Source organism: Oratosquilla oratoria, chromosome 41 (assembly GCF_046742065.1).
Source record: "Oratosquilla oratoria isolate Oo_2021 chromosome 41, ASM4674206v1, whole genome shotgun sequence".
Lineage (NCBI taxonomy): Eukaryota > Metazoa > Arthropoda > Malacostraca > Stomatopoda > Squillidae > Oratosquilla > Oratosquilla oratoria.
Genome location: NC_134817.1, coordinates 2,689,797 through 2,717,500, shown reverse-complemented (window position 1 = coordinate 2,717,500; position 27,704 = coordinate 2,689,797). Strand labels below are relative to the sequence as shown.

Sequence of the window (27,704 nt, the reverse complement as noted above, 5' to 3'; positions counted from 1 at the left end):
TTCAACCCAAACCAAGAGATTATCTGTTTTGTCTGTTTCCTTTGATGTCTTGGATACTACTACCAGGTCACCTCATTCTCTTGTTTATATCTACAAGTCTAAGAACCAGTTTGGTCACGTGTCACATGTGGTATTTGTGTGTATGTGTGTTTGTTTTGAATTTACGTGATCATACTCACTGATTTCCATTTAGTAGGATTGATGTGTTAGTTTATTATATGATCATAATCTTTATAGATGTTTATATCAGATTAAGAACGGAAAAATAATATCTTCCCTCATAGACGACTATACTACACTTCGGAGTTTTGAAATCTGATCAAATATAAAAATCGTTGGCAGGTTTTAATGACTTTTCTCCTAAGCAGAGTAAACATCATTTGAAGATAAAGCCTTTATTGAATGTTCAACGATTCGTTCTTATTTTTTTTTTCAAGTACAGATACAAAGACTACAAACTCTGAATGCATAAAAGCCTCGGGGAAGGGACGGGGGTGGGGAGGGGTGGGAAGGTCGTGGAAGATCACATGAGCAGGGTAGCTCATGGATGGCCCTCCTGAACCAAAGCGTCTCACGGCGTCTTCCTCTCTCATATGAGCCCTTTAACACCCTAGTGGTGTCCTTGTAATCTGAATAAAATAATCAGACACAAACCAGAACAAAACCTCAGATATTTGATTGATTTTCCACGCAATCCTTCGCCAATACCTAATTAAAAATGTAATTAAAATTTACCAATTAGGTTTGTAAATTAAGACTAGACATATTACATGAATTCTAATACCTCCATATCCTCTGTACCCACATCCTTCACTTCGACTTCCCTCAGGCTGATCATGTGCCTCCTGAAGTGGCGCGAGGAGAACCCGTCGCTGGTGCTCGAGTGTGAGGTGGACGCCCTTCGGCAGGATTCCCGCGGGTGCACGGCGCTGACGTGGGCCTGCAGCCGGGGCCACAGGGACACCGCCCTCCTCCTCTACCGCTGGAACCGGCAGGCCCTCCTCGCCAAGAACCAACTGGGGCAGACACCGCTCGAGTGTGCACAAATCAACGGTGAGTGCGAGGTTCTCCTCCTCGTCCGCCTCCTCTTCCTTCTCCTCTTCCACTTCTCTTCTCTTTCCTCCTCCTCTTACTCCACCTCCACTTAATTATTTTTACTTTCCTCCTCCTCCTCCTCGTTGTCGCCTTCCTATTCCTCTCTCTCCTCCCTTTAACCTTTCTCCTCTTTTTCTTTCTCATCCTCTTCCTCCTCTTTCCCGTTTTTCTCCCCCTCCTCCCCGTTTTCTTTCAGCGATGACATTACTCAGGTTCATAAAAAAGTAGTTTTGTGAGTGACCTGTAGAATACGCACGAGACAAATAAGCAACTAAAAACGATTGAGACATTGCATTTAACTTCATTATATCTACAATAGTTCAAACTTACATTATCTTTTCTCCCCCGTAGGTCACTTCAAGCTGCACGACGAGTTAGAACAGATACAGAAAGAGCATAACGACGATGTTCTTGACAGTCTATCGCACGTCAAGCTCCCCTCCCCTCCCACCCCATTCTCGCCCCTTGGGCCCTTCTCCCCCGCTACCACTGCGTCCCATTCTCCCTCAGTCTCCTCCTTATCGTTGCAAACCTCCGCCTCCTCCTCCAGCACCACGCCCACGTCCTGCGTTGGGCCTTGCAGCACTCCGATACCCACCATTACAGGTTCAGGAATTCCTAAGATCTCCTCCGAAGGTTCCTTATCCAATCCAACAGATGTGTTCCTCAGGCCTTCGCCCCGAAGGTAGTCTTGTTGTTTGGTTTTGCTTGTTTAGCGCTGTGTCTTGAAGATGGCTGCCTGCTCGAGTTGTCTGCTTTCATTGAACTGACATTGATTATTCGTTACGAGAGGAGGGGTTTGTGGGTTGTGTGCATTTATGTAATTGGAGTAATTCGTTGTGAAAATAGATACAAGTTTATTTCCCAACCTAAATTATTCTATGAGGAGGGCTGGGTCTAGGTAAGTTGGGTTGGGAATTCAGGAGAGGAATTCGACTTGTTTACTTTTATTAGTCAGACTAAATCATACCAACTGGAAGGTAGTTGTGAAATGGTACAGAAAGTAATTGGACGTGGCAGATGGCACCATACAAGCAACATTTTAATTCTTTTTTAATCACAACTATTAAAAACACAACTGTTAAAAAATTTCCACTTGCTCCAGCCTCTCTCTCTCTCTCTCTTTTTTTTTTTTTTTTTTTTTGACTCACCACTGTTATCACTCCTGATACATCTCATCACCTGAACTTTGCCCCACATTTACTTTCAATTTCCTCCTCTCACTCACCTTCCCAAGCTCAGCCATCAACTGCTTCGGTATTTCATCAGACTCAGCCACAAGTGCAGTGTCATCTGCAAACAACAACTGGCTCACCTTTTCTCAACTATCTTTCACCAACTCTGAATGCTGACTTAGCACTTATGTTTACCACCCTGATTACTGCATCCATACACACATTGAACAAGCATAGTAACATGACAAAATGGTCAGAGTAGACACCATGTGAGGATGAATTTTTTTATTAAAAGTACAATGTTTTGCTTGTCGAATCTTTTTCAAGTACTTCAGAATGTTTCAACATAACCTAGGTGCAATCATTTGTGTTAAGTTGGTCATTAACTTGATGTAGGTGGCTTTGAATGCCATTTTGGTTTAGGAACCCCTGGAGGGGGTTGTAGGTAGTGTTTGTGAATGATTGGTTTATGGGCCTCAGTTTTTGTATTTATTTATTATCTTTTATTTATTTATTTATTCATTTGATCTATTTCAATCCCTGTGCCACATTAGCATGTATTTTAGATTTTTATTCTGACTAATACCAAGCTATTCTATTCAGTTGAAGGGTTGAGGGACAAACTTGAGTGAAAATTATCTTATTTTTATCTATATCAGTGTACAAGCATAATAATATTTTGTAGTAGCCAGAACAAGAATCTGAAATGTACATTACTATTGTGAAGGGGGGATGAGAAGTTTAGTTCACCTCTCTCATTTGTCTTCCTGCATGGACCTCTCCTCTTCTGCAGTTATTATCATTTCACTTATTTTTCTCTTTAATGATCTAGTCTCCCATGCTATATAATTTACATATTTTGATTAATAATAGAAAGCTAAATAGTTTCAGTACCTGAGAACCTTTTCTTCAACTTTCAAAATTTCTTTAAATAAGCTGACATTCATTTATGTTTTCTGCATTTGGAATAAAGTGATATTTTATGTGATGTAAATAAGGAGGTCCCTTGTCATCTCCCTGCAAGGTGTGACCTTCGCAAGCAACGCCATTTGAGTGTGGATCTGCCTTTGAGCAGCGACGAGCGAATTGGTACCACAGGGACATGTGGTCCTGACATGGGTCCCGGCCCCGCTGCCCTAGGCTGCCCCTCCCCTGCCCCCTCGACCAGTTCTACCTCCAGTGGCCGGTCAAGGTTGATTAAAAGACCCTCTGTGGATTCTGGAATCAACCTTGCCCAGGTTGACACCTACAAGAGGGCTAGTCTCGACTCCGGGCTTGATGTCTTGCAGAAATACTCAAGGTACAATTCATGTGCATTGAAAAAAAATGTACACTCAACTGCTAAACCCCTTTCATTACCACTGCCACACTCACACCACTGATATTTATAGACACTTTCTCAGAAACAGTGTGATATATATGATTGTAGATGATATGCAACTATGTCCACTGTCATGGGATTAAGTATCTGCAAGTCTCAGTGGTGAGGCAGGGGAGGTGAACAAACCTTAATAGTTGACTGTGCAGTTCACACATGGTCAAAAGAACTACTCTAACAAAAAGGAAGTAGTGTTTCACAATAAACACATGTTAAAAGGAAACAGAAGTATGTAAAGTGTCACAGAAAGTGGGACTTGGATGTGGGGAGGAGTTGCAGTCTCACTGCAACAGAAACCTGTGAAAGGTTTTTGCACCTAATTTGCTGTTTTACAAAGCAAATCCTTCAATGGTGTTTGCAAAATAATTCGTAGAGCCAGCTAATTAGTCACTGGTAATAATGGTAGTCATAATGCTTCCTGCATGGCCTAACAGTTTTTTTTCTCTCTCTATAGTTCAGTATGCGAATGAGCTTTGCTACCATTTTTCCAATTAAGATTTTATACTGTGTGTATGTAAATCCTGGCAGACTCTATGTGTATCATTTGTCTCTAGGAGCAGCGGTACCAGTCCTCAGGTTTCGTCCCATACACTGATGGTGGACACTGCAACGGAAGATGTGGACTCTCCAATGACCCTGGACCTCACCCCAGGTAGGGTCGAACCCATGTCCAGCATGGATCCCGAGTTTTGTTTTTATTATCTTTATCAAATTTTTCCTATTTGTTCATATGATTTTATGTCTCATTTTACCATTCAATTTAAATGTTTTTACATATATATCCTTATATGTGTATCTGCATACATGTTTGTGCATACATATAGATGAAGATACACACACACACACAACAACAACGAAGTTTGGAACTCCAAAAAAAAAATCAAGTTTCATCGATCTCAACAACAAGGGAGTACCTTTGTTGTATTAATAGGGAAGGAGAAAGCTCATGGTGTAGTGGGAAGGTGAAGAAAAAGGAGAAAGAGAGGGATTACTGAGGAAAATGGAAGGAAATGAGGAAGGGGATGAACGGGCCCCGGATGTTAGGAAAGGTGTAAACAAGAAGGGTGCAGAACACACAGATGAGGAAGAACAAGGAAGCAGAGGTGTCAAAAGCAGAAATATAGATAATAGTAGATCAATGGAAAGAGAAGATAACTGCTTTTATGGATTTAAGGAGGGAGGAGGTGACAACCTCCCCCGACTAGTAAATCTAGAGGAAAAACTAAAAAAAAAAATAATAATGAAACATGGGAGGTTAGGTTTAACCAATTAACACTAGTTACCCAAAGAGTTGATAAACTGGAAGAACTAAAGAAGGAGAATCAAAACCTAACTAAAGAAATAGAAGAATTAAAAAGACAGTTAAGAGAAGTAAAGGATGAGAATGAGGAATTAAAGAGGAATAATAAAGAGAAAGAGTCCATAGCAAAAGAGGTAAGTGGTTGGAAAAAAGTACAAGAGAACAATAAAATTGAATTTAGAGATATAGTGGAACAGCAGATGAAAGAACAAACTAAGGACACAGTTATTAAAGTGATGAGGGAGAAGGAGAATATAGTAAGAGACTTAACGGATAAAAAGAAATGTATAATCATATTACGGATGGAAGAGAAGTATAATCTGAATAGGACTACAAGAATAAAAGAGGCAAAGGAAAAAGTAAATAAGATATTAGTAGTTTAAGAAGATGAACCAGAAACAGGGAAACAAGTAGAAGAAATATATAGGCTAGAGAAATACAATACAGATAAGACCAGGCCAATTAAGGTTAAATTCAGGTCACAAACGACAGCAGAGAATATCTTAGCAAAAACAGGGAAAGTAGCAAAAAGTGATCAATATAAACAGGTATTGATAAAAAGAGAAATGAATAAAGAGGAGAGAGAGGAGGAAAAAACAAAAAGGAAAAAAACGAGAAAAGAACAGTCAGAAAAAGAGAAATTCTATTGGAGAGTAGTGAATATGAAAGTGAGGAAATGGTTCATAGCAGAGAAAAACAGAAGGGAAAGAGAAAACATGATGGAAGCTGCAGAAAATTAAAAGTGTCTTACACAAATATAGATGGCTTAATAACAGGCTTGAACGAACTGAATAATTACCTGAAGGAAAAAGAACCAGACATAATGAAAATTGTAGAGACAAAATTGAAAGGTCCACTCCACTACCACCCAATAGTGTAGGACATGGTGAATATAATTATTGGATTAGAAACAGAGAGGTAAAACAAGGGGGTAGACTTATGTTCCTCACTAAGAAGGATATAAATGTGAGGAATGTCACATATGGAAAGAATAAAGTAGAGATGATTATGATAGAAGTGGAGGACAAGGAGGGGAAGAGCAGGAAGTTTGTAGTAAATTATGTGCCTCCTAAAATGGCTTTGTGGGAAGAGAAAAAACACAAAAAAAAAAATTAGAAGACACAAGGATAACACTAAATAAGATAATGGAAGATGGAGGAAGAATAGTTATAATAGGTGACTTTAATTGTAAAGAAATACAATGACACAATGGATACAAGAGAATACTAGGTATAGAAATGAGGAAGAGCCATTGAAACTAGACCTAATAATCACATCAGAACCTGAAATAGTGGACAAGATTGAATATAAGACACCACTAAGTAAAAGTGACCACATATTGGTTGAACTGGAACTAAATGAGGAAAAAATGAACAATATAGAAAGAGAAGAATGATGAATGGAAATTTTTTTTTTTTTTATAAAATGAGAATATTTTCTCAAAAAGCAGACTAGGAAAGGATATACAAAGAGGAAACAATAGAAGAGAAATGGAAAAAAATTGACAAAAAATTTATAAGGAAGGAGTGGAAAAGTATGTTCCAAGATAAAAACAAGAAAAAGGATATGTAAACTTTTGGTACAACAAAAGATGTAGCGAGTTAAGTGATAAAAGGGATAAAGCTTGGATAAAATGGAGGAAAGACGAAAAAAAACGAAAAATGGAAATATATACTGGAAATATATCCGACATAGATATGGACCAAAAGGTCTCCTGTCGGCATGCTCCGCCTTTATAATCCTTTGTAAAGTGCGCAGAGGAAAAAAGAGAAAATATGAAAAGGATGTGATAGAAAAATGTGAAGATCATCCAAAACTATTTTATAGATTTGTAAACAACAAACTGAAAAACAAACAAGAATTAGAGAAACTACGACAAGGAGGAATAGAATACACAGAGGAAATAGAAATGGCAGAAATTATGAACAAGCACTTTAAATCAGTGTTTACGAGGGAGAACATACAACTTAGAAATGTTGAGTGGGAGGGGAAAGTCCCCCCTATGAAAGAGATAGAAGTGACAAGGAATGAAATAATGAATCACTTGAGTAATCTTGATGTTAGAATATCGCATGGTCCAGATGAAATGGCAAACTGGATTTTGAGAGAATGTAGGGACGAACTAACAGACAAAATACATAGTAAGCAGTTCATTGAAAGAAGGAAAAGTTCCAGAAGATTGGAAAAGAGCAAATATAGTACCAATATATAAGGGGGGAAACAAAGAGGACCATACAAACTATAGACTGGTCTCTCTTACAAGTACAGTAGCTAAAATTTGTGAAAGACTTGATAACTATCTAAAGAATCATGAAAGGCATGGAAAGTATTGATAGAGAGAATCTAATAAAATGGGATGGTAGAGATACAAGAGGACATCAAGAAAGACAATTATAGGAGAGACCTGAAAAAGAACAGTTTTCCCCACAGGATAATAGACGTTTGGAACAGGTTAGTTGAGAATGTGGTGTGTGCAAAAACAATACACGAATTTAAAAACAGTCTAGATAAAACGAGATATGGAGACGGGACACCACGAGCATAGCACAAATTTAAAATCTGTATAGATAAAATGAGATATGGAGACGGGACACCACGAGCATCGCTCTCCTTCCCGTAAAATACAACTAGGTAAACACGCACACAGCAGGATTATGGGAGAGACATATGGACTACTGCAAAAGATTAAAGTGGCATTCAATTATATGGATGAAGAGATGATGAAAATATGCATCAAAACCCTGATACATCCAAGACTGGAATATGCATCAGTAGTATGGTCCTCACACAGATTGAAGGATATAAGGAAGATTGAGAGAATACAAAGGCCACCAAACTAGTCTCCAGCCTAGCAGATAAAATGTATGAGGAAAGACTAAAAGTACTGGGTCTACCAACTTTGAAAGATCAAAAAGAAAGAAGTGACATGATTACAGTGTTCAGGTCACAAAAGGGGATAGATTGCATTGATAGAAGAGATCTGTTAAAAATGGGAGGGCTTTAAAAAGTCATGTAAGTAAATTAAGACCACATGTTGAAAGGATGTGAAGAAATACAGTTTTCCATATAGATGTATAAATACGTGGAATAGCTTAGAAGGTGATAATTGGAAATCAAAGATATAGATTAAGTTGGAACCATACATGAATTTGAGTGTAGGTATGTTAAAAAATTAGGGAATAGGAGATAGGACCCAATGAGCATTGCTCCTTCCCTGTATACTACAATTAGGTAAACACACACACACGCGTGCACACTTGTCGTCAGAGAGGAAGGAAGACTAGCAGATGCTCCGACTTAGCGCTCTGTCGCGTAGATCAAGGAAACTTTTTGTCGTTGTTTTTGGAATGAGAGGGCTATGTAATCAAGTGACCGGTGAGGTGTAAAATCCAGTTCTGAAAAAGTATAGTATAGCATGAAATGGAGGAAAGAAAAGAAGATAAAAGAATTAATGAACCAACTAAGAGAGGATTGGATATGAGTAGAGTGGAATCACCACTAGGTGTGATACCAAAGAGAACATGTCTAAGCGACACTCCGAAGACTACTCAAAGGTGGAAAAACAATGTTTTGGGGGGATTTCAAAGAGAAAGGGGAGCAATAGAAAAAGTTATAGATACAGAGAGAGAAACTAGGTTTAGCAGTGTACTAAGGAATCAAGACATCAATGACTTGATGGGAGAATTAATATATCTAAAAATAGATTATAGAGCTTTGCACAAAGAAATGATAAATTTACATAAAACTAATGAGGAAATAATCTGAGTTGAATAATCTAAAAAGTGAACTAAGTATGATTAAAAGATAAAACAAAAGAAAGAAAAACAAAGATAGAAACAAAAACGAAGAACTGAAGAAAGAGGTCAAAGAACAAATACAAGCAGTGACCAAAAAAGTGAGAGAATGAATGAGACAGATCTCCTTGAAATAAAAAATCAGTGGAAACAGGAACGTGAAAAAAAAATCCCTTTCAAAGAAGTAGTGCAACAACAGGTAGAGGAGAATGCAAAAGAAACAATGATTAAGGTAATAAAAGAAAAGGAAAACTGGGTGAGAGACACAGTGGATAAAAAGAAATGCATGTGGTTTATGGTATCAAAGAAAAACATAATGTTTACAAATGCCAAAGAGAAAGAGAATAGAAAGAAATTGCGAAGGAAATGCTGAAAGCTGTTCAGGACGAGGGTCAAGTGTTGGAAAAGGAAATCGACAAGGTGCATAGAATGGGCACATACTCTAGAGAAAAATACTATAGGCCAATGAAAATCAAACTAAGGACTCAAATGATAGCTGAAAAGATACTATCGAAAGCGGCAAAACTAGCTAACAGTGAAAAAAGCAAAACTGTGTAGATAAAAAATTAAATGAGCGATGAGGAAATAGAGAAAGATAAGGCACTAAGAAATGAAGCTAATGAAAAAACGAGAGAAGAACGGAGACTGAATTTTTTTTTCTTGAGAGAGAGAGAGAGAGTATACTGGATCTGAGGCTGAGAAAATGGTACATCAGAAAAAAGTAACCGTTAACCAAAAAAGAGAAGAAAAGAAAAAATTAAAAGTGGCATACACAAACATGGACGGTATGATTTATGTAATAAATTAACTAAACGACTATTTGTTAATAGAGAAACCAGACATAATCGGAATTGTGGAGACAAAATTGAAAGGTTCTATATCATCAGGTATGGTGGGACAAGGTCTATACAAACCATTGGGCGAAAAATAGAACGGATAAACAGGGGGGAGGAGTCATGTTACTGACTAGAAAGGGCTTAAATGTGACAGCGTATGTCTCGAGGAAGTCGTAGACGTGCCAGAAAGCGTCTTCCACACTGGCGCCGAACAGCAGCGTGTCGTCGACGCATTTCAGCTTCCGTTGGATTCCGCCGATGGCATCGTCGAACCGTCTGGTGTAAGCGTTGGGGGTGGCACAGTGACCCATTGGAGTCCTGCTGTACCTGTACCGGCCCTAAGACATGATGAATGTAGTGAATTTCTTGCTGACTTCATGTAGCTCGGCCTGGTGTGCGTCTGCGATGGTCTTGTAGGTGTGGCATGGGATTCCAGACACTATGTCAAATGGTGTCGGGGTGTGGTGATGGTGCGCCTGGGCGGGCCGGATTTCTTAGCAACAACCACCATTCTTGCACACCATTCTGTAGCCTCTCCCACCAGCACTGGTTCTAGGATCCCCATCTTGACATCGTCGTCCAGCTGTTTCTTGACTACCGCCTCCCAGTGTTTAGGTACGGTGGCCGGTGTGTGACATGCGTAGGGCTTGGTGTCTGGTAGCAGGTGGATGTTGTGTAGCTCGCCGGCCATCACTAGTAGGGGACTCCTGGTTGTGTTGAATGTGGATCCTGAGAAGTGACAGGAGCCATTCCTCCAGTCGAGGCACGTTTTCCTCCTGGGGGGGAAACGGGAGTGAGAGCGGGTGAGGCGGCGCGGTGTCAGCTGATTGTGTGGCAGCATTGTCAACGTCGGTGACTGCCGCTCCCGCGGCGACCGTGTGATGAGGAAAATTGTCATGCACCAGCCCCAGCTTCTTGCAGGCCTGCACTGATATGTAGCACCGTGTTGCTGTCTTCATAAACACCTCCCGTGTTGTAGACTTGTCGCCATACTGTAGGTGACAGGTTAAGGAGCCCAGGGGTTGTAAGTTGACGTTCGCCACATCTCGCAGACTTCCTCGGGGTGTTAGCGATGCCGTCTTGACCCCCAGAGCGGAAAATAGCCCCGGACCAGCTACACACACACATGTGCTCCCGTGTCAGGTACGGCCTGGATTCTAGTCGACTTCGTACCTCCTCGAGAGCAGCTGACGGTCACCTAGATCTGTGGCTGACTCTGGGCGCGCCTGCCGCTGCGATGATGATGCCAGATGTCTCCAGCCCTTCAGCTGCTACCGCTGCTGTGAGTCTGTCTTTACTTCTACACATCTTTTGCATGTGTCCGACTTTGCCACAGCTGTCTCTGCGGAACACAGCCCTCTCTCGAGCTTGTGCCTCAGACCGCAGTTTCCACAGCGTTTCAGGTTCAGCTGTGGCGGGTGGGCGGCGGGCCCCGGCGGCCAGAGGGGAGACTTCTGTTTGCGCGTCCGGCAGCGCCGCCACCGCGAGGGTTTCCCTTCCGAAATTCCCGCCCACGGCACTGTGGCGGGCATCTTTCTGACACAGAATTTGCGTAAAGAATCCACATCACTAAAGGATTCACACTGACGAAACACCTCCTCTTTCAGCACTACACTCTGTAAGCCACACACCAGCTTCCGGAGGAGCATGTACTCAGACAGGCTGCACTCGCATTCCGGGCACTTGAATTCACAATCCGCGGCACACTGTGCTGAACGCGTAAAGTAGTCACAGACGGACTCACTGGGTTCCTGTGCGGCCGAGAAGAACTTGCACTAATCTGCTGCCTGATTGGTCACCTGCAAGGCCATACGACCAATGGCGTCCAGAGCGTCACTGATGGAGAGAGCCTCTCACTGCTGTGTGGTGTACCTGGAGTCCAAGGAGCGTTGCAGGGTCGGGGTGCAGAGATGGCGAATGTGCAGGACTACTTCGACTGTTGTAAAGCCGTTGAGACCTAACCAGTACTCCATAGAGCGCCTCCAGGTGCGAAATGTTGCCAAGGATGTGCCCAGGTCACATTTCTCAGGGGCTGCAGACCGGTGGGCTGGTGAATGGGGGCTGAGTCTCGTTGCCACCTGTCGCTGCAAGGCTGTGATGGCTTCGGTCTGTGCCAGTAGTAGCTGATGGGCCTGTTCCAAGGCTGTAGCCGCTTGAGGGGACCGACGGCTGGACCGTGGGGTCTGAGTTGGTAGACGGGGGTGACGACCAGCCATAGTGAATGTGTAGATCCGTAGGGCTGTCACTGCGCCATATATGATAGGCGAGTGATACACGAACGTGGGTAGGCCTACTGTCTTTATTGATGCCTAAGGCCAACCAACTACATCACGTTACCGCGGGCTTGCAGCAAAATTGAATTGAAAAAAATTAAATAAAAGTTAATTCCATGTATGAAAACTCCATCAATGTTGAAAAAATAAATGCACACATTATTGTTAATTATGTATACAGGGTCTTACACTCTGGGAGGTCAGGGAGGGCAAACAGTGCATTAGCGCTAGGAACATAGCTAACGAGGCAATAGGATTTATTGCTAGGATGGTTACAAACAAAAATACAAATATAGTTATCAAATTTTATCTGGTGTCAGACCCATCCTTGACTATGCAGAACAGTTTTTGGTCTCAGTTCTATAGAATGGATTAATTCACTAGAATCAGTACAGAAGAGAATGACCAAAATATGTGGACTCAGAAATTTACCTTACAAAGACTGGCTTGGGAATCTTAATTTATGCTCTCTGGAAATATGTAGAGTGTAGGGTAATCTAATAGAGATATTCAAATGGGTCAGAGGCTTTAGCAAGGGTGATGCAGACAAGGCCATCATATTAAGACAACAGGCAGGATGTGCATTAATGTATTTAAATTGGACAAATTTAAATTTAGGAAGGAAATAGGCAAAAACAGGTTTACCAATAGAGTGGTTAACAAATGGAATAGACAACCATGTAGTGAATAGTGGACCAACTTTTTTTTTTTTTTTTTTTTTTTTTTTTTTAAGGGCATTACTTATTAATAGCAGGCATCCAAGCCAGATCAGTCAGTTGAAAACCAAAATTTGAACCACAGTGACCTTGATGACCTTTAGATTCAATTTTTGAGGTGGCATCCACCCATATCTTTTTTCATCTCATCACACTGGAAAGATTCCACATAGGTGACTGCTATTAACATGCAATGCTCTTAAAAAAAATCTTAAGGAGTTTTCCAGGCTCAGTTGGTCCACTAGAATGATGAAACTATTGCTTGGTTTAAGAGAAGGTAGCTTTATGGATGGGGATGATAAGTGGTAATGGACATAGCACTCATTAGTAGTCTTATGGTCTCTTGCAGTTTTCTTCAGTCTTATGTTCTTATATATACATTCATGCATGCACATATACTTCAGTATCAAGAAGTGTAGTATAATGGAGTTTGGAAAAAGTAAAAATAGAATATCAAGAAATTATAGAATTGGTGAGGAAGAAGTCAAAAAAGTGAACTCGAAAAGAGACCTTGGAGTAATAATCAGCAAAGACATGACACCAGTCAAACATATCAATAAAATAGTCCGAGAAACCCTCAACCTATTAAGGTCAATGAAAGTGGCATTTGACCACTTGGATGAGGAAATTATTAAAGAAATATTAGTTAAACTAATAAGACCAAAACTGGAGTACACAGTAACACTATGGACACCCAGTACTAAAAAGAATATAAAGAAATTAGAAAGAATACAAAGAACAATGACAAAGTTGGCACCAACTCTCCAAATTAACATACAAAGATTGTCCAAATTGGAACTACCAACTCTGGAACAAAGAGAAAGAGGAGATCTGATGACTATTTACAGAATCATGAAAGGAATGGAAACCCTAGATAGGAATGATTTATTAAAATGGGACAATGGAAAAACTGGAGGACATGAAAAGAAACTCAAAAAAGATAACTATAGAAGAGACCTAAAAAAAATAGCTTCCCACATAGAGCACTGGATACCTGGAATAATTTAGATAAAGAAACAGTGTGTGCAAACACTATTCAAGATTTTAAGAAAAAACTTGATGCTGAAAGATACAAAAACGGGTCACCATGAGCATAGCTCCCTTCCTGTATAATACAACTAGGTAAATACATACATACAACTAGGTATTACATACATACTTATACCAGAAGGCCCTCTACCTCTTACAAGGGAAGTGACCAGCCAAGACACTAAATCAAAAATATGTACATATAAACATAATTTTTTGTGTACATCTGTAGGTATGTATAAACTGTATAGAAGTAATGTCTTGTGTTTTAATCTTTTTATGTTCTATGTTCCTTGTTTCTTTTTTAGATCAGATTATGTTTATAACACAATTGGTCTTTGGTATTAGTAAGAAGTTATGAAATCTTTGAATGTTTGGCTTTATATTTGTTATTATCTTTTAATTTTTGGTCATTTATTTATCAGCCATTGTGTGTATTTACCTACTTAGTTGTACTGTATTTACCTAGTTGTATCTTACGGAAAGGAGAGCTATACTCGTGGTGTCCTGTCTTTGTATCTCACAGTGTCTAGTTTGCTCTTAAATTCATGTATGGGTTTTGCACACACTATTGTTGGTGACCTGTCTTTGTATCTTTCATCATCAAGTTTTTTCATAAAATCTTAAATAGTGTTTGCACACACTGTTTCTTTATCTAAATTATTCTAGGTATCCAGTATTCTACGAAGGAAGCTATTCTTTTTTTTCAGATCTCTTCTATAGTTATCCTTTTTGTATCTTTCAGCATCAAGTTTTTTCTTAGAATCTTGAATAGTGTTTGCACACACTATTTCTCTATCTAAATTATTCTAGGTGTCCACTACTTTATATGGGAAGCTTTTTTTTTTTCTGATCTCTTCTATAGTTATCTTTTTTTAGTTTCTTTTCGTGTCCTCTTGTTTTCCCATTGTCCCATTTTAATAAATCATTCCTGTCTAGGATTTCCATTCCTTTCATGATTCTATAAATAGTCAGCAGATCTCCTCTTTCTCTTCTTTGTTCCAGAGTTGGTAATTCCAATTTGGACAATCTTTGTTCGTAAGTTAATTTGGAGAGAGTTGGTGCCAACTTTGTTGTTGTTCTTTGTATTCTTTCTAATTTCTTTATATTCTTTTTAGTACTGGGTGTCCATAGTGTTGCTGCATACGTTTTGGTCTTATTAGTTTAACTAATATTTCTTTAATCATTTCCTCATCCAAGTAATCAAATGCCACTTTCATTGACCTTAGTATTTGTGTGTTTGTGTGTGTATGTGTCTGTCTGTGACTGTGCATACTTCATAAAGTACTAAACAAAAAAATATTAAGAAAATTCGAAACAACAGGAGGTATACACAGAAAACTATTGAAAAGGATGGAAGATTTCTTGCATGGGAGTAAAATGATAGTGGTGTTCAGAGATAAAAATTCTACTTGGGAAGAAATGATAAGTGGAGTCCCACAGGGTTCAGTACTGACTCCAATAATGTTTGCTATATATGTAAATGACAGATGAAGGTGTAGAATGTTACATGAACTTCTTTGCAGATGACAAAACTACAGAAGAAAGTAAGTACGGAAAAAGATTGCGAATCACTACAGAGAGACCTGAACAAGGTCTGGGAATGGAGTCAGAAGTGGGAAATGAACTTTAATATTAAGAAATGTAGTATAATGGAATTTGGAAAAAATAAAAAAAGAATATCAGGACAATATAAGATATGTGCAAAGGAAGTAAAGAAAATTGGTTCTGAAAAGAACCTAGGAGTAATCACCAAAGACATGTCCCCAGACGAGCAGATAAACAAAATAGAGAAACCTACAATTTATTAAGATCAATAAAGGTGGTGTTTGATTACTGTGGATGAGATAATGATAAAGAAAATACAGCAACACTATGGACACCCAGTTTAATAAATAATATAAAGAAAATAGGAAGAATCCAAAGAGCAATGACAAAGATGACCCCAACACTTTCAAAATTGACATAATACGAACAAAGATTGTCTAAACTGGAACTACCAGCTGGAACAAAGAAGAGAAAGAAGCAATCTATTAACCATTTACAGAATCATGAAAGGCATGGAAGTCCTTGACAAAGAAGGCTTGTTAAAGTGGGATAGAAGAAAAACAAGGGGACATGAAAAGAAACTCATAAAGGACAGTTATAGACGAGATCACAAAAAAATAGTTTTCCACACAGAGTGGTAGATGTCTGGAACAAATTGCACAAAACAATAGTGTGTGCAAACACCATACAAGAATTTAAAAGCAAACTAGATGTTGCAAGATGCAAAAATGGGTCACCACAAGCATTGCTCCCCTTTTCTGTATAATACAACTAGGTAAATACAACTAGGTAAATACACAGGCACATGTTCATATATATATATTAGTGTAATTTCTATATAAACATTTATGTCAACAAAGGTGCATGTTTGGTTGGTCTCCTTCTGTGAGTCCTTTTCAATAGTCTTACTGGGTTCTGAGCATGACTTTTCTCAGAATTTTCTTCCAGCACCACAGAACCTTTCATCAGAACCTGAAAAAATATATTGCCCTTAATCCCTCTTACCCATGCATTGTGGGAAAATGCATATCTATATAAATATTTTTCACATTAGATGATAAAATTATGAGGTATTTTGAGCTTTGCCCTTTCTCCATAGTGGATTTATAGATATACAAAGTGCCCCTTACTCCAGATGATCTATACATTAGTGTAGAACACCTGAAATCCTTTAGATAGGTTTTTTCATAGAGGAAGAGAGGATTAATGAGCCTTTGTGGAAAGAGAAGGCATACATCAACTCTGTTTATTTCATTTAGGATCCTCTACTAACAGTCCAGATAGGAGGTCAACTCTCCCACCCAGCCCTGATCCACCCCACTACACCCTATTATGCCCCAAGTCACTGCCCAACCTCAAGATTTTTACCTGCTCAGTAGGCAGCACTGAAATTATTCTGTGTGACCCATAATGACAACCCACCCACAAATTTCTACTCGCCTTAAGACCTCTAATTAGCCCAAGGTCATGAACTCTCTAAGGCCCCCCAACGTTTTTAAGACACTGACCATGAAGATTCCTGACTTTTCAAAAGCCCCCCAAATTTTTGAAGACCCTGACTTTCTAAAAATAACCTACCCACTCTCTGAGCCAAGGACCACCTACCCAACATTGCAAAGACACCTAATGACTTGCTAAAGACTTCCAAGTCTTGAAGACCATTCCCAGAAGAAAAAAAACGAGTAAGGCATTTAATAAATATTTTCTCTTAGTATTTACAAAAGAGAGGATAGATATGGTACCTGACTGCAACCCAATCTTCAATAGTGGTGAGGGAAGTAGACTAACTAGCATCAGCATTAGCAAGGAAGAAGTAGTCAAACAAATTGATAGACTGAAAGCTACAAAACCCCCAGGTTTAGACAAAAAAAAAAAAAAAATCAAGAGTGTTAAAAGAGAGTAATTTTGAAATCTGCAAACCATTAATGGAAGTATTTAGTAAGTAGGCACTGAATTCTTGCCTATTTCTTGGAGACAGGCATAGATTGTGCCTGTTTTAAAAGGGGTAATAAATCTTCTGTGCACAATGACAGGCCAATAAGTTTGACATCAATTATAGGTAAAATGAGGGAATCAATAATAGCTAATAGAATCAGGGCTCACATCAAGAGGCATAATGTGATTCGTGACTCACAGCATAGGTTTACCATGAGCAAGTCATGTGTAACTAACCTCTTATCCTTTTACACTAATTTCTACAAGGCAGCAGATGACAATGATAGTTATGACATTATTTACCTTGACTTTAGCCAAGCATTCAATGGGGTGCCCCAGCAGAGACTATTTGATAAAGTCAGAGCCCATGGCATGGGAGGAAAACTGTTTGAATGGATTAGAGCATGGATTAGTGACAGCAGGTGTAAAATCCAAATGGAGGAGTGTTACTAGAGGAGTTCCCCAGGGCTCTGTTTTGGGTCCTTTATTGTTCATTATGTATATAAATGACTTGGACAATGGGATTAATAGTGATGTTAGTAAGTTTGTGGATGACACTAAAATAGGAAGCCATATTAGGTCAGAGGAAGATGCTGGGATGCTGCAGGAAGATCTATACAAATTGTTTGCATGGTTGGTGAAATGTCAAATGAACTTCAATATTTCAAAATGCTGTGTGGTAAACATTGGTTTTTACAGCCCAAAAAACAGGTATAGTTTAGATACACCATTTTAGAGAAAACAGATTATGAAAAATACTTGGGAGTGTTAGTGAATCCTGACCTGAAATTCAGGAAACAGTGCATTAGTGCCAGGAATAGAACAAAGAGGGTATTAGGATTTATTGCTAGGATGGTTACAAACAAAAGTAGCAGATGTAGTTATCAAACTCTGGCATTAATTAGACCCATCCTTGACCATTCAGTACAGTTGTGGTCTACATTCTGTAGAATGGATATTAATTCACTACAAACAGTACAGAGGAGAATGACAACAATGATACATGGGGCAAAGACAGGCTCAGGTACCTTAATTACACTCTCTGGAAAGATGAAGAGTGTGGAGTGACCTAATAGAGATATTCAAATGGGTCAAGAGTGATATAGACACAGTCATCATATTGAGACAGCAGGGCAGGACTCACAGTAATGAGTTTAAATTGGACAAATAGAGTGGAATAGACTTAGTAACCATGTAGTGAATGCTGAAACTATTTATTGTTCTAAGAGAAAGTCAGGTAACTTTATGGATGGGGATGATAGGTGGTGATGGACATGGAACTGCCTAGTGTAGGCCTTATGGTCTCTTGACCTTTCCTCAAATTTCAAAGACCCACATTAATTCTTCAAAATCCCTTCCTCTGACTCTCCTAAAAAAGTTGATTCCCTGAAGATGCCTGACTCTGAAGACCCTCACTTTCAAAGACCACTTCCCACCAACACTCAGCCCATCAAAGACTCCTCTCTTGACTCCTTGAAGATCTTCCCACAACTCTACAAAGAATACTTTGCTCTCTAAAGACTTCTGAGACTCCAGAGACCCATAACTCTCCAAAGATTCCTCACTCTCCAAAGCCCCCTGGCTCTCATAAGACCCCCAGATCTCCAGAGAGCCCTTTGGTTCTCTGAAAAATGTGGGCTACCCAAAGAATGTTGACTTTCAGAAGGCCTCTCAAATTTCCAAAGATCCCCAGTTCTCTAAAAACTTCCAACTCTGAAGACCACCCCAATTCTCTGAAGAACTCCACCCCAACTCTTTGAACACCACTCCCACTTTTTTGAAGACCCTCCCCTTGACATTTCAAAGACTCTTGACTTTTTAAAGATGACCCCTCCCTTTGCCTTTAAAGACCCCCACGTCCCACCCCTGACTCTTCAAAGACCCCCCACCCCCATCCCAAGCTCTTTGGAAACCCCTTCCCCACCAATTGCCATTTTTTAAAAGACAACCCATTAAATATACCTCCTTCCCCATGTATTTGAATATGCCCTCTGCCCCTTGACTTCTTGTATGTCCCCCCCCCCCGGCTCTTTGAATACACTTCCTCTGACTCTTCTCTTGATTCTGTGAAGGACCCTCTGCTTTAACACTGCAGAGACCCAGAACTGTGAATATACCCCAATTATGAGAATCTCTCCAACTTTACACAGAACTCCCCAGTCCTGAGTAGATCACCCTCCAGCAACCCCCCTCCCTCCAACTTATTAAAGACACCTTTGATTCTTTGGATTCCCCCCAGGACTCCAAGAAAGCCTAAGGTTTATTATTCTCTTTCTGAGGTTTTGTCCCCTCCCCCCACCTCCCAAGAGCTTTCCTTTTTCCCCTCCTGAGGTCTAGTATCCCCTCTCCTCCTCCTGAGGTCCAGCCCATCTCCTCCCAATGTTCTCAGCCCCCCTTCACTTTCCTCACTGTACCCCCTCACTCCTCGATCTATCCTCCCTCTCCTCCTCCTTCTACCCTCTCCCCTCCCCATTTTCCTCTCTTCTCTCCTCTTTCCCCATCCCATCCCTACCCTTTCTCTCCTCTTTCCTCCTTCCTCCTCCTCCTCGCCTATCTGACCCCAGTCTTGCTGCCTATCATGTCTCGCTTAAGTGGTGTCCTTAGCTTGCTTAGCCCGCAAGGCATGGTGCTTGCCGCAGGTGCCGCAGGGGATGTGCAGGACCCGCAGGACTCCACACCCTCATCAGGTGAGGCCGCAGCTACAATGCATGGTAACATGTGGGCATCACTAGTTACATCATCACTAGTACCTCCATCACTAGTATCCACATCACTAGTACTTACATCACTAGTACCTACAGTACTGCATGATACACTAAAAGGGTATCATATACTCATGTAATTGTGTATGGGATATCCATACATGGGTGAAATGTGAACATTGAATGCATACATGAGCTCTGTATCAAGCATACACATGCTACACACACACACCTCACTACACTAGAAAGGCTGAGATACTGAGAGGACTTGCCAGAACAGTAGCTCTGTGTATACATGTATACCACCAATGTGTATGGCATGTATATACATATACCAGATGTTTGCAGTTGCATGTACAAGTAAACAACAACCGTTTTGTTACCAACATGGTGGTAGATGATACATGTTTGGATCATGCAAGTACATTTATATGTACACGTGTTATTATTATCACATGTTCAGATAGAATACACATACATTAAACAATGACCACGTCTGCTCAGCTACACTGCATAGACATCAGAGACTATATATACATTACACATCTCTTTGATAATTTAATATTTATATCATATGTACACCTAAGTTGAATTGTACATATGAACTACAATGCATGTACACAGTCACAACACACTGGCTTGTATGGGAAAAAGGATCTTTTTGAAAGCTTTACTACCAGAAGATATATCTTTAATATGAAGAAATTTCCATTTTGTTCAATCTTCCATCATGTCATAATGATTTTAGAGATTTCTGTCTTTACTTCATGAGCCTCACAATTGGACTTGTTTCCTCATGATGTATTTGCAATTTTATTCTGTTTTTATTTATTTATTTATTTATTTATTTATTTATGTATAGCAGAACTATACAGGAGTGCCTATATAGATCTCCTATACAAGGGAAAAGGGGACAAATGTAAGTGCATTAGTTTCAAAGGAATCAGTTTGTTGAGTATAGTTGGAAAGGTTTATTGGAGGGTTTTAATTGAGAGGATTAGGAGAAGAACAGAGGGAGTAATTGGTGATGAACAGTGTGGGTTTAGGAAAGGTAGGGATTGCATGGATCAGACTTTTGTGGTAAAACAGATATGTGAGAAAGCTTTAGCAAAAGGTAAAGATATTTTTTTTACCTTTATGGATTTGGAAAAGGCTTATGATAGGGTAGACAGTAAAGCACTGTGGGAGGTTTTGTAGATATATGGGATTGGGGAAAGCTGTTAAGGGCAGTCAGTAGTTTTTACAAGAGTGATAGAGCCTATGTTAAAATTAGAAATGGAGAGAGTGAGTGAATTGAGGTAAAGGTGGGACTGTGTCAGGGATGTGTCATATTGCTGTGGCTGTTCAATGTGTACATGGATAGGATGTTGCAGGAAGTATAGGTAAGGGTAACAGGCAAGGGACTAGAGATAGTTAAAGAAAATGGAGAAAAGTGGGAGGTGAACCATTTTTTGTTTACTGATGAAACTGCACTTGCGGCAGGGTCAGAGGAGTTAGTGACAGAGTTTGGGAAGGTATGTGATGGGAAAAAGTTGAAGGTAAATGTGGGTAAAAGCAAGGTGATGAGATGTACAAGGGAAGAGGATGGCAGAGAGTTGGAAGTCTTAAAGGAGAGAGACTGGAGGAAGTGGATAGCTTTAGGTATTTGAGATCACATGTGACAAGAAAGTGAGGAGTAGAGGTAGAGGTAAATTGTAGACTGAGAGAAGCAAGTAAATACCTTGGGGGATTAAAAAGTATCATGAGAAATAAGCATCTGGGAATGGATGCGAAGAGGAGATTGTATGAAGGTGTGATTGTGCCAATGGCTTTGTGTCAGGCAGAGACTTGGAATTTAACCACTATGGTACAATGACACCTACGTAGGCATCATGAGGTGTGAGTGGGTACATGAGGATGCCAACATCAGCATCTTGATTATATATTTTTTGTTGTTGTACATGAGTTAAACCTGGATTCTGTGAACTGGTTTGATCACATTTTCTGTGTTTATTATTACTCAGAGTAAAAGAGAATGAATAATACAACTGTGACTTTATATTTTATAATACAAGTAGTGTGATGCAAATTACAGATGGCAGCTGATGCTACACACAAGAATTTGAGTCATACTGAAGTGGCTAAGAAAGACAGAGAGGAAAAATATGAATGTGTTTGAGATGAAATGTCTGAGGAGTATGGTAGGGGTTACTAGATTGGATAGAGTGAGAAACAAGGATGTGAGGAGGAAAGTGGGAGTTGAAAAGGAGATGACAGATTGGGCTGATGAAAGAGTTCTGGGATGGTTTGGACACATGGAAAGAATGATTGAAGAAAAATCATTAAAAGAGGTGTGGAAGGCAGAGGTAGAGGAAGTGAATTTGAGGGGACAAATGAGGATGAGATGGATGGATGGGGTGAAGGGAGAATTGAACAAGTGGGGAATGTCTGTCATGCAAGGAGGAGAGATGGCAGGAGATAGGGATGAGTGGAGAGTGGCTGTATTTATCTAATTTGCCTACCGGTTATTGTAGTATGCAGGAAAGGAGCAACACTTGTTTGATCCCATCTTCTATTCACTAATTTTTTAACATACCTAGACTCAAATTCATGTACAGTTCCAACTCTAAATCCTTGATTTCCAATTATCATATTTAGACTTTAACTCATGTATTGTTTGAGCTTGGGCTATATCACCTTCTAAGCTACTCCACATATTTATGCATCTATATAGAAAACTTATTTCCTCATATCCTTTAGACATGTGGTCTTTCTTAATTTATTCCCATGACCTCTTAAAGTCCTTGTATCTTTAATCAGATCTCTTCTGTCAATGCAATCTATCCCTTTTATTGACCTGAACACTGTAATCATGTCACCTCTTTCTCTTTAATCTTTCAAAGTTGGCAGACCCAGTACATTTAGTCTTTCTTCATATGGTTTATCTGCTAGGCTGGGGACCAGTTTGGTTGCTGCCTTTTGTATTCTCTCAATCTAGCTTATATCCTTCACTCTGTGTGGGGACCATACTATTGATACATATTCCAATCTTGGAATTATCAGTGTTTTGATGAGTTTTTTCGTCATCCCTTAATCCATATAGTGGAATGCCACTTTAATATTCTGCTGATATAATTGTCAGGTGACAGGTTGTGTTTTATCAAGACTTACAAAATTTTATTTTCTTTGCTTTTGTAGTGGGCTCACTTCCCAAAGAATAGTTTAGTGGTGTTCTTTTACCACAATTGCCCATTTCATTTTTTGGCTCCATACAAAAATAGTGTCTAGATCTTTTTGCAATAGTGTACCATCCTCCTCGTTTTTTACTCTTCTTATGACTTTTATGTCATCTGCAAACATGTTGGCATAGCTTTTTTTCATCTATAGTTTCACTATATCTCTAAATTAAATTTTGTTATTCTCTTGGACTTTTTTCCAACCAATTACTTCTTTTGCTATGGACTCTTTATTCTCTTTATTATTCCTCTTTAATTTCTCATTCTTATCCTTTACTTCTCTTAACTGCTTTTTAATTCTTCTATTTCTATAATTAGATTTTGATTCTCCTTCTTTAGTTCTTCCAGTTTATCAACTCTTTGTATAACTAGTGTTAGTTGGTTGAAATCCATGAAAATTGCACTTTTTCCAGAGTTCCAATCTTCACTGTCAATTTGACAATAGTGTGTGTGTGTGTGTATATATATGTATGTATATATATATATATATATATATATATATATATATTAAAACACACTCACACAAATCTATATATATATATATATATATATATATATATATATATAAATATATATATATGTAAGTGAAGATTTGGAGTCTGGGATCCATGTTGGAAAACTGTAAACACCAGACTCAATGGAAGGGTATATTTGCCCGACGTTTTGATTCCCATCCAGGAATCATATTCATACCCCCTGAAGACGATTCCTGGACAGGAATCGGATTGTCGGGCAAATAAACTCCTTCAATTGAGTCTGGTGTTTACAGTTTTCCAATATATATATATATATATATATATATATATATATATATATATAATATATATATATATTAGGAAAGGGATAGGAGTAGGGGGTGCTTATGTGTGAATGATGATTTGGTGCCTCCTAAAGGGGTTTCTCCTTGTCTTTTTTTCTGTACCAGGGGATGGAGGGGAGAGGGGGGATCACCAATTAACTACTTTAGTACAGGTCAAAGTCTCGCACGCAGCATCGGCTGCCATATGTACGCTGCATCACACTAGTCACATTATAGAATATAAATAAATTCACTACTGTATTACTCGTTCTCTTTTACTCAGAGTAAAAATAAATACAGAAAACTTAATCAAACCAGTCCACAGAATCTGGGGTTAACTCACGTACAACTACAATATATATATATATATATATATATATATATATATATATATATAATCAAGACGCCGACATCGATATCCTCATGTACTCAATCATGCCTCATGATGCTTACGTAGGCATCATCGTACCAAGTGGTTAAGTGAAGCCACCTAACTGTGGATGTACAGTGTCTTGCTCCATTGCGTTTGACCGAGGGCAGTTGGCAGATGTAGGGATGACTAGTCATCCACGAGGAGCTGAGATGGGAAGGGTGAAAAGGCTGGTGGAGAGGAGTGAAATGGATGGGAATGGGTATGGTTCCCAATCTTTTTGCTAGGGCTGCATTTAGTCACCTTTTTGTGACAAAGGAATAATGTATGGGCATTTTTGTCCCCATCACATGACAGTACAATTTCAGTTTCCTCCCGGGTATCATTCTTGTGGTTTCATATTGTTGACACTCTCCTGATTGGCTGACACGTTTTATCCTCTTCAACATGACACACTTGACAGGTTTTCTTGTGGCTAATTGATACCAGATAATTTTGCTTGTACTCAGGACACAATAGGATCGCCATTGATTGAGACCCCATTTTGTTCATTTCATTTCACCAAGTAAATGGAATTGTCTGTTCTACTTGAATTGCAAAAGGATAAGGTGTATATGTTTGTATATATAAATATATTCTGAAATACATCCACACACACACACACACACTTCTGTATGCATATATGCTACCACACTTCAGTGTTTTAGTAGTGAAGAGGGGCTTGGGCAATCACAGTTCTTTTGAAGCCACATTCCACCATTCCAGCTGAATGAAATTATTTATCCTAAGCCAGAACATAACCCAGAAAGTGTCACTATGTTGGGATTGGGGCAAGTTTGAACCACATCAACAGCAAGCATAGTATACAGATTGTAAATGAGTACATAAGGCAGATATAGCTAAAAGTAGAGGTGACATACTAAGACACCATCCAGCAAGCTCATGGAGAGCATTAGGCTCTGTGTGACAGTCTCACTTGTCCGTGAAAAATCTATACAGGGTTGGAAATAAGTCTTGAACCATCAACTCTTGTGCAAAGCCTGACAGGTGAGATGATTTTATTCAGGATGGTTAAAGATTTCCAGAAGATTCAGCTGCTTGCATGTTGTGTCCTATACATGGGCAGACTGGCTTCATGTACTGTGTTGCTCTACATGTTGTGTGTATCATCAGCTAAGAATTTAATTACCATTGCATGGATCATTCAGGTGAGAAATCTCACCTTGCATGACAGTGGTACTGTGCATGACACTGCATGATGTGAGTGCCATCAAGGTGTGATTCTAACGTTATGATATTTAGAATAATTTTCATTGACTGTTAAAGTGTATTTACTTGTGAGTGTATATACTTGTGTGAAGGAGTGTGGTCACACCCATGTATACAGCCCTAGCTTATGTCCATGCGCATATAAACAAGCATAAACATACATATATTTACCTAATTTATGCAAAATGAGCATTGTGCACACACACACACACACGTACGTTGGATACACAGCGAAGATTGGAACTAGGGAAAAGAAGTGCAATTTTTGTGGATCTCAATGATGAGGGAGTACCTTGTATTAGTAGGGAAGGGGGAAAGCTTGTGGTGTAGTGGAAAGGTGAAGAAATAGGAGAAAGAGAGGATTATTGAGGAAAATGGAAGGAAATGAGGAAGGAGACGAACGGGCCCCGGATCTTAGGAGAGGTGTAAACAAATGGGGGACAGAATACACAGACGAGGAACAACAAGGATGCAGAGGTGTCAAGAGCAGAAATATAGATAATAGCAGCTCAATGGAAAGAGAAGATAACTGCTTTTATGGATTTAAGGAGGAAGGAGGTGACAACCTCCCCCGACTAGTAAATCTAGAGGAGAAACTAAAAAAGATTGACGAAGAATGGGAGGTTAGGTTTGACCAATTATCACAGGTTACCCAAAGAGTTGATAAACTGGAAGAACTAAAGAAGGAGAATCAAAACCTAACTAAAGAAATAGAAGATTTAAAAAGACAGTTAAAAGAAGTATAGGATGAGAATGAGGAATTAAAGAAGAAGAATAAAGAAAATAAAAGAGTCCATAGCAAAGGAAGCACAGGGTTGGAGAAAAGTCCAAGAGAACAACAAAGTTGTATTTAGAGATATAGTGACATAACAGAACAAAGAACAAACTGAGGACACGGTTATTAAAGTGATGAGAGAAAAGGAGAATATAGTTAGAGACTTAGCGGCCAAAATGAAATGTATAATTATATTAGGGATAGAAGAGAAATATAATCCAAATAGGACCACAAGAGTAAAAGAGGAGAAGGAAATGGTAAACAAGATATTAGAAGTAGTTCAAGAGGATGGACAAGAAACAGGGAAAGAATATAGTAAGAGACTTAGCGGCCAAAATGAAATGTATGATTATATTCGGGATGGAAGTGAAGTATAATCCAAATAGGACCACAAGAGTAAAAGAGGAGAAGGAAATGGTAAACAAGGTATTAGAAGTAGTTCAAGAGGATGGACAAGAAACAGGGAAACAAATTGAAGAAATATATAGACTAGGAAAAACAATACAGATAAGACTAGACCAATTAAGATCAAATTCAGGTCACAAATGACAGCAGAGAATATCTTAGCAAACAGGTAAATTAGCCGACAGTGATCAATATAAACAGGTATGGATAAAAAGAGAAATGAATAAAGAGGAAAGAGAGGATGAGAAAACAAAAAGACTAGAAGCTAAGGAAAAAACGAGAAAAGAACAGAGAAAAAGAGAAATTCTATTGGAGAGTAGTGGATATGAAAGTGAGGAGGTGGTTCATAGCAGAGAAAACGGAAAGGAAGCAGAAAACACGATGGAAGTAGCAGAAAATTAAAAGTATCTTACACAAACATAGATGGCTTAATAACAGGCTTGAACGAACTGAATTATGGAAAAAGAAATGGACATAATGGGAATTGTAGAGACAAAATTGAAAGATCCACTACCACCCAACAGTGTAGGACATGGTGCATAAAATTATTGGATTAAAAAGAGATAAGTAAAACAAGGAGGTGGAGTTATGTTCCTGACTAAGAAGGATATAAATGTGAGGAATGTCACATATGGAAAGAATAGAGATGATTTTGATGGAAGTGGAGGACAGGGATGGGAAGAGCAGGGAGTTTGTAGTAAACTATGTGTCTCCTAAAACAGTCTCTTGGGAAGAGAGAGAACACGAATAAGATAATGGAAGATGGAGGAAGAATAGTTATAATGGGTGACTTTAATTGTAACGAAATCTACTGGGAAGAGATGAGAGTGAAGGGTGGAGACGACCTATGGGGAAATGTCCTACTTGATATGATTATAGAACATACAATGACGCAATGGATACAAGAGAATACTAGGTAAAGAAATGAGGAAGAACCATCGAGACTGGACCTAACAATCACATCAGAACCCGAAATAGTGGACAAGATTGAATACAAGACACCAATAAGTAAAAGTGACCACATATTGGTTGAACTGGAACTAAATAAGAAAAAATACATGGGAAAAAATGAACAATATAGAAAGGGAGG

The 27,704-nt window shown here is 39.1% G+C and overlaps 1 protein-coding gene across 7 annotated transcripts in view; it reads left to right on the top strand.

Moving 5' to 3' along the window:
• The window catches only part of Camta (Calmodulin-binding transcription activator), a 404,381-nt gene that overhangs the window by 336,215 nt on the left and 40,462 nt on the right, over window positions 1-27,704 (top strand). For 6 of the 7 annotated variants that reach the window (XM_076177798.1, XM_076177799.1, XM_076177797.1 and 3 more), the window contains 5 exons: window positions 830-1,053; window positions 1,447-1,780; window positions 3,295-3,570; window positions 4,203-4,300; window positions 19,719-19,766. In XM_076177798.1, the coding sequence (XP_076033913.1) occupies window positions 830-1,053; window positions 1,447-1,780; window positions 3,295-3,570; window positions 4,203-4,300; window positions 19,719-19,766 (980 nt within the window). The remainder of the gene's footprint in view (window positions 1-829; window positions 1,054-1,446; window positions 1,781-3,294; window positions 3,571-4,202; window positions 4,301-19,718; window positions 19,767-27,704) is intronic. The other variant, XM_076177793.1, reaches the window with a different exon arrangement.